Consider the following 12,026-nt stretch of genomic DNA (forward strand, 5'->3'; position numbering starts at 1 on the left):
AGAATTGTCAACCGTCAGTCTTTAGAGCGACTCCTTTTTGGACTTGGAAAAAAAAGAGTGAATTTGTATCTTTTGCATTTTATTGTTACACATTTTTTTTTTAAAAAAGCATGCAGTTGATTCTTGGTTATTTTAAGGTTACTTTGTGGTTAACAGTAATGTGTAGGAGATGACACAGCAATGAAAGGACAACACAAACACCATGCAAAACAAGGCAACAAACAGTACTACAGTATAAAACTACAATGTAAGCCTTGTTGTTCTTCCCCAAGAGCATTCCTCAGACTCTGAAAGATGCAAATGCAGCAGTGCAGTAGTAAATTATAGACTGTGTATGCTCAGTAGTCACTATGACTGATAAACTGATTTGTTCTATCTTCCCCTTTAAAACGAATCATCAACGCAAATGTGACGACAATTAAAGTGGGCGGACACTGACTGAACCTCACACTTGACCTGTTTAGTCTCTACTCTTCTGCTGCAAGCAGCTTCATTTGCCAAGTGCTTCAGAGATATATCAACTCAGGGACAGTCCAGTTCTGTTTCTTAATAATACCACAACTAAAATGGCTAGCAAGCAGCAACATCAGCAAGATGAGCCACATGGAGTTGACCTGGACTGCATTCAGTTTTCCTGTTCGGTGTGTTTGGATCTTTTGAAAGAACCCGTCACCATTCATTGTGGACACAGTTATTGTAAAAGCTGCATTGAGGATTGCTGGGATAGAGAGGAGGAGAAGGGTGAATACAGCTGTCCTCAGTGCAGGGAGACATTCAGCCATCGGCCTGTTCTCAGGAGGAACAACATGCTGGCTGAGGTGAGGGGACAGAAATGAACTTAGCACAGACTCTGTAGTTCACAGATAATGTATCAGTCGTATTGTTACATAAGAAATCATCCCCCTTTTTCCTGTAACTGTGTAAATAATTAAACAAGTGGAACTGGTTTTGTACCAGTTTGTACCGATATATTTATTTGAGCTCCAGAGTTGGGCATTTTAACAATTTTCATGTGAACACACTTCCTTATGAAGCCAGCCTCAAAAACATTCTATTTCTCTTTACAGCACATCCTAACAGTTTCTGTCTTTCTGTCTAGGTTGTGAATAAGCTAAAGAGCACAAAGCCAACATGTCCTTCTCTGGTCTATGCCAGCCCAACAGATGTTGCCTGTGACTTTTGCTGTGGGATCAGAATCAAAGCCACCATGTCATGTTTGACCTGCTTGGCATCTTACTGTCCCACTCACCTCGAGCCTCACTACAGCGTTGCTGTGTTGAAGAAGCACGAGCTGGTGGCAGCTACAGTGTCAATACAGGAGAAAATGTGCACCAAACACAGCAAGTTAAAGGAGCTCTACTGTGAGCAAGATGAGCAGCTTGTTTGCTCTTTGTGCACAGTGGATGAGCACAAGGGCCACGGATGTGTTTCCGCTTCAGCACTCAAGGATAAGGCAAAGGTGGGGGCAAGGAGTCGAGCACATAATGCTACCTTTCAAAGTCCAAATGCTTCTGTGCTTCCAAATGACATGTGGCCATCAGACTTACTCCTTAATAACATTACTGATTACTGATATTTAAATGACTCACTGGATGCAACCATGCTTCTTGCAGAACCAGCTGGCTTTAAACCAAAGTAAAATCCAGGACAAAGTCCAAAAGAAAGAGAAGGAGCTGAAAGAACTGAGCCAAGCTGAGGAGAGTCTCAAGGTGTGGAAAAGCAATGTTTTCAGATTTGATATGTGCATTCATCTGCTGGGTGAATAAGATAGCTGCTGAAATGAGCTTTAGTGTGTTAACATAGTCTCAGTATTTAGCTCTGATCAAACTTGCAATAAGATTTTTACCCACTTGAGGGCAGCACAAACAAGCACTGCTTTCAGCATTTGTTTTTGATTTGCTCTTTTTCACCTTTACTTTGAGAAACATGCTGTGGATCTGCAAATTCAGTAGCAGCATCAACAAACACTGTGATTCTTCTCATCTGATGACTTTCAGTTTAGCATTCTCTCTTTAGGTGTGATTTGTGCCCCACAGGTGGTTGTTAGCTTAACGTCTTTTAATGCTTAACATATCCTCTACACTTGTCTCGGTCTGTGGGGTTCAAAGATCAAGTCGGGTTGTTGTTTTAACTGAAGAAAGAAAAACTTTTAAACTAAAAACAGATCTGCGATGTGCCAACAGAGTTCTGCTCTGATTTCCCTGAACGACTGTGACAAGATCTTCGACGAGCTCATCTCCTCCATGCAAAGAAAACAGAGCGAGGTGAAGCAGCTGATTAAAGTCCAGGAAAAAACTGCCACCGCTCAGGTGGAGGACCGCCAGTCTCAGTTGAAGGAGGAGATTACAAAACTGAAGAGAACATACGCTGAACTGGAAAAAGCTTCGGATGCAGATGACCTCATATATCTGATGCAGGTATAGCTGCTCACAACGTAGCAAAGGTTTTCCTGCAAAATACCAGATTTCAAAGCCCTAAAAAAAAAAAAGAAGAGAGAACTGAACACAATTCGATCCAAATGGCCAAAATGAACATTACAGCAGATATTCTAGACCTGCATGAGATCGTTTAGATTTATGATGGGTTGCTTAAAAAATTACCATTTTTGTCAACTCCTTATATTTCACAGCATCTCTCCACTTCCTGGGATTCTCCAGATGGCTCACCTGGAGCTCCTCCTCAACGCTCTTTTAAAGACATAACCAAGTGTTTGTCTGAGCTCAAAGATAAATTGGAAATGTCACTGAAAGAAACATGGCCCAGGATCTCAGCCACAGGTAACAGTTGGAAATGTAAAAAGAAAAAAGACAGCGTTGTGGATGAGTTGCTTCATAGATACCCAGGGATTTTTTTAAAAATAACTCCAGTTTGTTTCTTCACAGTTTCATATGTTGACTTCTCTCTACCTCCGGCCCCCAGCAGCAGAGAAGAGCTTTTACGTTGTATGAAATTGACTTGAAACATTATAAAATCATATAGTAGTCCGTTACAGTTGAAAATAGTGGTAATATTGACCGTACTTGCTATATTTTTTGCCAGATGTTTATCCCCTCACACTAGATGGGACCTCAAACTATCGTTATCTCCACCTGATATGCGAGAATCGCAGGATGAGGCCTTCACCCGGCCAGGCTTCAGCGCATCTGGGCAGGTTCACTAAATTTCCCCAGGTGCTGTGCAGAGAGGGTTTGGCAGACCGGTGTTACTGGGAGGTAGAGGGACATGCTCGCACTCTGTCTGTAGCAGTGGCTTATAAAAACATCAGCCGGACATCAGATGAGTCACAGTTTGGAAAAAATGACAAGTCCTGGAGTTTAGACTGCACAGCAGACGGCTTTTTATTCTGTCACAATAATGTAGAAACCAAAGTGCCCGGCTCTGGTCTCTGCAAGATTGGAGTCTTCCTGGATTATAAAGCAGGTACTCTGTGTTTTTATCGTGTCTCTGACCCAATGGTTCTAATCCATCAAGTCCAAACTGCATTCATCCAACCTCTTTATCCTGGGGTTGGGATAAATTATGAATGGTATGATACTGGAGTATTTGCACAGCTGGTTAAGTTATGGTAAATCTCTTCGAAGTGATAGAGATGTTAAATATTTTAAGACCCCATCTCTAAAGGATTTTGTCATCCATCGCTAAAGCATAGCACACAGAAGTGGAAGGTATAAAAATACAAATTCTTCGTTACTATACTTAAGTAGAATATTCAGGTATCTGTACTTGAGCTTCTACCTTTTTTAAACAAATATGTGTAATTTCGACTCTTTACATTTTCAGCACAGACTCATTTAGTTTCATCTATAGGGCTTATACTCGGGGGTTAAAGTGGGCCGGAACAAGTGCAGGTCTTCGTAAGTTGTGGCTGTGGTACTGCAGCATGTAGTTAGAGCTACTGAAAAGCAGCAAATATAATGGAAATATTTTTTTTTAAGTGGTAGGTAATTTCAAATGCAACATTTCTATTAGCTCAACAAACGTTGGCAAAAACACACAAACTGTTTTAGCGCAGCGTGTTAACGCTAAAGGTTCAGCTGCTGTATCTCACAGTGTGACAAAGTGGGTTAACAGTCAGAATACTCATTACTTGTCTCATAAGTTTTTACACATTAAGCACATTATTCTCCACATATTAGTGATGACCATATTGCTATAGTGGCTCTGCATATTTTTGGCTGCCAGATGACACCAAATAGGACTGTGTTGAAAAGCTTCTAGTAATGAACCATTTTTGGATAAAAGCTTCAGTTTTTTGCAGAAATAAATAAATAAATAAATAGATAAATAAATCACACGCGAATGATGACATCCCTTCAGATACATGACAGAATCACATGACTGGTTGGAACCATCGATGGTGCTACGCAAGAAGAGAAACAAAATCAGTGGTAACAGTTCCAAACATAAGTTTACAGAGTCCACCGACCAGTCCATCTATCTTTCCAAAGTTGTACCTCATTAAAACAAACCTTCGTTACACTTAGCACACAATTGAGACATTGATTTGCTGTCTCCTATTTCGCCACTAGATGTCACTGAAACGAGCTTCGAATGACTGAACCTCTTTTCAATACAACTGATGAAGTGGATCAATACTGGTTCATTGCTTTATTTGCACTTCACTACATATGTTTACTTGCTATGATGGTTTGTTTGTGTACGCATGATGTTGCAGTCAAACTCAAACCCTGAGCAGATTAAAGCAAATACTCTGTTATATTTTATCATGTTACGTTTATTATGTTAACTCATTTGTTCGTACTTACCATAGATTCTTTGTTCTGAGTCTACATGCAGCTAAGGTGTGGGAAAGGGCCTGTCTAGCATTTCTGGACTTTAAAGGGGTGATGATGTCATGTCTGATGCACACAGGCTAAACCAACAGGTGCAGTATTTTTCCATAGGAGTGTTTTCTTTTGTTTGTTTTCAGGTAATGAAGTGATTTTTCAAGACTATCTTTAACTTTAATATAGCCATTTAGCTGTATTTATTCAATTCAATTCAATTTCATTTAAATAGCGCCAAATCACAACAAAAGTCGCCTCAAGGTGCTTTATATTGTACAGTAGATCCTGCAATAATAGATACAGAGAAAAACCCATGTCCTTCAGCTTCAAATGGACCATCACTACTGTAAACCCAAAATGTCTCCTGAGGCTTCTTACTTACCCCCTTCTTTGACACTTGAGTCAGACTACTTCACACACAGGGAGAGAAAAGAGTGTGAGAGAACTTTACTCAGGGATAGAGAAAGAAGTAACAAAAGAAAGGACGGGAGAGGAGGCCGAGAGCTTAGATTGAAATGTATGGACTGCTCATTCATGCTTGATAAACTGCAGACTTAAAGATTATATGTAATGTTGTCATTTGTAATCACATACTGGATCTGTATGTGACATGTATTTAACCCTAACAGATTTTTGGGTTTCCCCACCTGCTGAATCACACTTTAACCCTGGACTGTACTAGTTTTTGTGATTAGATGTGGAGGTATAAATCAGCCTCTACAATGTAGACAACAGAATCTTTTTGTTTCTTTTACTGCTTGGTTCCTACATAACAGCTTCACTCTGACCACATTCATCAGAAGTACAATCCAGATTTAAATAACATTTGTATTCTTGTGACTTGGAGTACATTTCAGAGGCTGTTTTTTTCACTTTCACTTTTACTTAAGTTAACACTTTTAACTTTTTAGAGTTAAAGAAAAATTCTGTACATAAGCAGCTTCTGTGGGGACCCCTTTCCCTTCTTGAGACATATCTCTCTCTCTTTTGATTTTCTTTTTTCTCTTTTGAATTTGATTTAAACCAGGAACTATATTATCCTCATAATGGTGGCCAGTAATGAACTGTTCATGTTCCACCTTCAATAAAAATCACATGAGCTCACCTTAGGCACATCTAGCCAACATTGGAGAGGGAGCTGCTGCTGCTTCGCTCTCTCCGACTGTATCTGAAATTAATAGCCATGAGTTTCATGGTGTTAAGCTGTGCTACATCTATTTGGATAGACATAGTGTCACAGCTATCACTGGCTTGCTGTCTTAAACAGCTGCCGATAGCTAAACTATTCTTAATCTGCTTATTATATTTGTTCACTTTTCTTTGGAAAAAATTATATTATACCTGACTGCTCCCAGTTTGCTTTTTTGTTGTTCATTTTCATATCTATAATTTGCCTGTGAACTTGCCTTGAGTGGCCGCTGTAGCCAATCAAAATTACTCTAAGAGTGCATTGATGATTTATCTACAAGGTCACAAAAGAATCTAGAACAACATCTAAAGAATAGCAGACCTCACATTTGTTACTGAAGGTCAGGGTTAATGATTAAACAACAAGAAGGAGATCAAATAACCATCCCCTGTCCTTTTGAACAATACTTTTTAAAAACATTAACTGGAAATGCTCATGGCTTTTACATGGAAAGTTCCTACTGATCAAACCAGTACTGGAGGTGACATTTTTGTTATTATTATTATCTTTTCTTCTTATTATTATTACTATGTTTTTTATTAGTATTAATAACTGTTATCCTGTGTATATATATTCTTGAACCAAAAATACAAACTGGAATTGGATGACTTTTGCACTGTATGCATTACATAATGAAACAGTGATTCATCTTTTCAGGAACTGCACCCACACAAAATCTCCTGGACTGATAGGATGACCTTTTTTCATGAAAATGTATTGCCATCTCAGTGCAATACAGTGTACATTTTCCCCCTTTATGGAAAATGTCTCATTCATACGATGACGTTTTCACAACAAGGACTAAAGTTTAGCGTATTTTTAGTCATTATATAAATGGCATGAAAGTTAGACGTAATCTCAAAGTAAAGGTAACTCTGGCATTGCTTGTGTTCTTGGTTTATGTTAAACTGGGTAAACTGTCTGCACGAATTAGGAGATTCTAAAACTGCCCAACTGGAATCTTTCTACAACCCTCTATGCCTAGAAATGCTGTCCATAAAAAAATGAACAAAATCTCTGACAAAGGGCAGCCATGTCAGTGTACAACACCTACCAGGAATGAGTGTGAATTATTGCCAGCTATCCGCACCAAGCTCCTGCCTTCTCCAAGTCCACGAAACACATGTAGACTGGGTTGGGCACACACCCATACACCCTGTTGAATTTGTGGTTTGTGCTCACTTACAATAAAAGCAACAGTCTCTAAATATTAAGGATGTTTCATTTTAATTCATCAAAACCAATAAAAACAAAACATGCCACTAATTGAAACAAAACATGACTTTGTACTTTGGGGAGAAACCTTTATTACCAAGCACACGCCAGTTAGAATTCTGGCACCCAAAATCGCAATGAATTAAGCAATCAATTAAAGAAACTTCTGATCTCAGCTCATTACGTGTATAAAGCACATCTATCCACAGAGTCAGTCTCTTTCACTCCAACTTCTCCTTTAACATGAACAAGACCCAGGAGCTTTCAAAGGAAAACAAGGACAAGATTGTAGACCTGCACAAGGCTGGAATTGGCTACAAGGCAGCAAGAAGCAGGGTGAGAAGGTAACAAATTTTGGTGCACTTATTCACAAATAGAAGAAATATGAAATGGAATTCAGTTGCCCTTGTTCTGGAGCTTCATGCAAAATATGCCTCATATGTTGAGGATTATCATGAGAAAGGTAGATCAGCCCAAAACTACAGGAGCTTGTTAATGAAGGCAGTTGGGACCACAGTCACCAAGGAGATGATTCATGGCTTTTATATAAAGATAATTTACATGAATAATGTAAAATCAATAATATATTAAAACTAATGCACTGCTTGAGATCAGCTTGGCATATTTTTTAGTGAACATTATTAATACATTACTGTTGATATCTCTGTGTATTCCTGTTTCAATTGATTCTCACTGTCATGCGGCGGCTGTGTGAAGGCGAGAGAGGACCCAAATGCACGGCTCAGGACATGCAGGGATAACTCAAAAGGCAGGTCTTTATTAATAGGAACATAGACATACAAAACTATACTTAGGAGAAACTAGAGCTGAGGCACTAGGAAGACGAGGGAATGCACACAACCTAGAGGGACGACGCAACATGGAACAAAGGGATACTCTGACATAAATACACAGAAGGTAATGAGGGAAGTGGGAACACACGGGGAACACAGCTGAGGACAATTACTTATGACAGAACGGGGAAGACACGAAACTGAAAATACTGACACTAAGATGTGGACCTCAAACACAACACAGAGTACACAGAGAGGAGCACAGAGAGAGGCAGAGAGAGAGGCAGAGAACAAGAATGAATACACGAGAGGATGAGGAGAACAGAACACAAGGGATGGGAACACGGTATCAGAACAAACACCACAATATAAGCAAGGACACAGGGGGGAATCCAAATACCAAACCAAACAATCCTATGAACATAAAGAACATAATACAAGACCACAGGAAAACTAAGAACACTGGGTTAAAATGACCCAGGACCATGACACTCACTTCCTGATTTTTTAACGTAATTTAATTTTTGACTTTCTTTGCAGTTTCTCTCTCTTCAATTGTTAATTGTACAAATTTGTCCTTTAAAAAGATGCTGATGAACCTGAAAAAAATTCATTCTAACAGTCCAGGACATTCTTGTTTGGGTGCAATTCCTGAAAGATGAATCACTGTTTCATAATGAATTTTATAGAGTACAAAAGTCATTCAATTCCAGCATGTATTTTTGGTTCAAGAACAGGATACCAGTCCTATGCCAATAATAATAATAATAATATTAATGATAATAATGATAATAAGTCTGTCTTACTTGTGCTTTTGGATCTCACAGCAGCTTTTGATACAGTAGATCACAATATTTTGATTTATCGTCTAGAACATCATGTTGGAATTAGAGGCACTGCCTTGGAGTGGTTTAAGTCATACCTCTCTGATAGAAGTTTTTCTGTCTCACTTGGTAAATTTCATTCATCTTCCGCCCCCCTCCCATGTGGTGTACCTCAAGGATCCATCCTTGGGCCCCTTCATTTTAGTATTTATTTACTTCTTCTTGGCCATATTATTAAAAAACATAAAGTCTCATTTCATTTTTCATTTCATTCAAGGATACCAGTCCTATGCCAATAATAATGATAATAACAATAATAATAATAATAATAATAATAATAATAATAATAATAATAATAATAATAATAATAATAATAATAATAACAACAACAATAATAATAATGTTTCCTCTCTTACTTGTTTCATAAGAAAGAGCATTCTATGTAAATGTCATGAGTATTTCTAGTTAATGTTTTCAAAAGTATTTTTTAAAGGATGCAGGATGGAGAGGCAACTGTATTTCTGTGAGTAAATATCAGGTGTAGCTCCAGGTTTTTGCACCACATTTACTTCAAGTAGTATTGCATAAGTTAGATTCATGACTTCAGAGAGTGCATTAGAGTAGTTCTATTTGTTGTTTTGAGAGATTGTATTCACAGAGGTTTGGTTGCACTGTAAGCAGGCCTGGGAAAAAAATATATAGATCTCAGTAAAATTTAAGTTACAAGTTTGCAGTGCTCATCAGGTTACTGTTAAAGCATTTGCTTTCTTCCTGATTTCATTTTTTTTGTCACACTGTTTCAGTTTAAACAGACTTACTAGATAAAGATAACTAAAGCAAATACGCAATGCAGTTTTTAGATAATTAGAAAAACATCTATCTAAACTCATCTGACCCTATGAGGGAAAGCAATTACCCCTTAAACCAACTAACTTGGAAGTCTTCTCCTTGTGTGAACAATAATCATATGTTAATAAAGAAAGATTAATATGCATGAAGATAACAACATATAAAAGTGAAAATAGTTGCAGTGCAATAGAAACACTTTATCTTACTAAAGTGAATTTATAATAAAAAATAACTTTAAAATTAATTCTGGAAACAATAATGTGATTATCACTTTGACCATAATTGTGCAACTGTTACGGTCCTCGGTCTGTGGCCCAGTGTTTTGATTTTGTATTGTTGTTTATTAGTCTGTTTTCCTTTTGGTTCATGGTTTGTGACTACTGGTGTTTTGGTTTCTGTTCTGTATTTCTTAGCTTGTGTATTCCTTTACCCCTCATGTCCCTCTTTTCCCTGTACTCTGTGTTCCCTCAGTTCTTTGTCGGAGTTGTGTCTCTGAGTTCAGTTTGTGGATTTCCTGTTTTATTTTGAAGGTTCATGTCTTATGTCAATGTTTCCAGTTTCGCTTCCTGTCTCGTTAGGTCTAATTTCTCCCGGCTGTGTTCCCACCTCTTCCTCATTCCCTCATGATCCTGCCTGTGTCTTTATAGTGTGTGTCCTCCAGTGTTCAGCGTTGCGTCATACCCTTAATAAGCTGTGTGTTTTGTTTCCGTGCTCCCTCCTTTTCAGGTTTTTCCAATGTTTTGTTATAAGCCTTATGTTTTCAGTTTAGGTTTGTTCTTGTGAGTTTATGTTTGGAGTTTCTGGCACAGCACAATAAAGCTGCCTCTTTTCGTTCACTGTGAGTCCAGTGTTTGGGTCCTCCTCTCCTGTCTACGCACAGCACACCATGACAGCAACACTATCAGTCACCGATTTACCTCTTCAGTGCTTGTGTCTGAAAATTATTTAAGCAGCGCAGGATCATCTTGAGAAATCCCTGTGAAAAATAAGGCTAGACTAGTGTTTAAAAACACCTTTACCTTCATGCCTTGAAGGTTTTTAAATTTCGGACGTTCATGATGAAACTATTGACATTAGGGTCAAACAATGTTTATTAATTCCAACAAAAGATATATGAACCCCCGATTTTTCCACTCAAACATAAGATGGTCAGGATGCAAGGGCAATGGGACATGTTTTTTCTGTTATGTGGAAAATAAAGTGTTAATAATGTAATGTCAAATGTGCAAATTAAAGTCCTCACAAAACAATTCAACCTAGGGAAATATTAGACACACGAGCAGCACATAATTCATATTTTGGACTAAGAGGAATCTTTGGTAAGAATTTGTTCAATTCAATTCAATTTTATTTGTATAGCACCAAATCACAGCAACAGTCGCCTCAAGGCGCTTTATATTGATATCTCAGTTTAGATTAGGTCCCGGTAGACATCTGCCTACCTTGTTCTTGCTTGTGGTTGTAACAAATAACTTTTGACAAGGGCACAATGACCTTATGAGAATGCTGATTGCACAAGAAATCAAAGCAGGGTCAACTATAGCATTGCGCTGCCAAAATTTTGTTTCAATTTTAAAACACTCAGGCAGATCTTAATCAGAAAGTCAGTAGTGTATGCAAGAAAATGTTGTATATTTATGAATTACAGGCAAGGAAAGAATACAAAATGGTTAATAGAAAAAAACAACAACGTAGGAACTTGCATATTGCTGCCATTTGTAAAGTACAGTCACATAAATTCACCATATTTTTCCCCCAAACTATTTTACTTTTTTCCAGCTTCAATTTTGATTGAAGCTGGAAACACTGCTAGCTCATGAGGTCCCAACAATTCTGAAAAACTGTATGGTGATTCAGGTTGGTCAGGTATTACTCATGTTAAACTTAAATAAAATAAAAATAATCACTCATTTATGTTTATATTTTAAATGTTGTCGAGAAACATGACTACATATTTTTGTTTTCTCTTTTATTTCCTACCAATATTATAAATAGATCTTTTGTTTTTGTTAGATGTCACACTTCCTGTAAAGCAAATTGCGTAGATTTCTTTTTCAGAACAGGGGGAGGGGAGGGGATGTCACATATCCCACCTACTTCATGCAGAGTATAAAAGCTGAGCTATGAGATGAACAAAGGGACATTTTTTGACCTGTTGATTCTTTTATCAGGGGAAAACTGTAAGTATTGTTTTTTGCTTGTTTTTTTTGTTTTTTTAGATATCTTCATTAGACATTATTACATTACACTTACATGATTTAAACAAAAGTCTTTCTCCAAGATTTCAATTTCATTAAAATATTTTTTGTCTGTGCAAAAAAATAAATAAAAATAAATAAATAAAAATGAATCAGTCTTTCTCATTCAT

At 37.7% G+C, this 12,026-nt stretch overlaps 1 protein-coding gene across 1 annotated transcript; it reads left to right on the plus strand.

Moving 5' to 3' along the window:
- Positions 1-537: 537 nt before the first annotated feature.
- LOC100690491 (tripartite motif-containing protein 47) lies at positions 538-3,834 on the plus strand. The gene is made up of 7 exons (XM_003454785.5): positions 538-818; positions 1,100-1,459; positions 1,614-1,709; positions 2,184-2,417; positions 2,630-2,777; positions 2,883-2,942; positions 3,040-3,834. Exons 1-7 carry the CDS (start codon positions 567-569, stop codon positions 3,567-3,569), a joined length of 1,680 nt encoding a protein of 559 aa, XP_003454833.1. The 5' UTR covers positions 538-566; the 3' UTR covers positions 3,570-3,834.
- The last annotated feature ends 8,192 nt before the right edge of the window (positions 3,835-12,026 follow it).

This window comes from Oreochromis niloticus, linkage group LG3, assembly GCF_001858045.2.
Source record: "Oreochromis niloticus isolate F11D_XX linkage group LG3, O_niloticus_UMD_NMBU, whole genome shotgun sequence".
Classification (NCBI taxonomy): domain Eukaryota; kingdom Metazoa; phylum Chordata; class Actinopteri; order Cichliformes; family Cichlidae; genus Oreochromis; species Oreochromis niloticus.

Excerpts from the sequence above, each read along its gene's own strand:
- LOC100690491 (XM_003454785.5), top strand. The coding sequence starts at position 567 with ATGGCTAGCAAGCAGCAACATCAGCAAGATGAGCCACATGGAGTTGAC. Across the intron at positions 1,710-2,183 it reads AAGCTGAGGAGAGTCTCAAG|AGTTCTGCTCTGATTTCCCT; the intron begins GTGTGGAAAAGC and ends ATGTGCCAACAG. Across the intron at positions 2,943-3,039 it reads CAGAGAAGAGCTTTTACGTT|ATGTTTATCCCCTCACACTA; the intron begins GTATGAAATTGA and ends ATTTTTTGCCAG.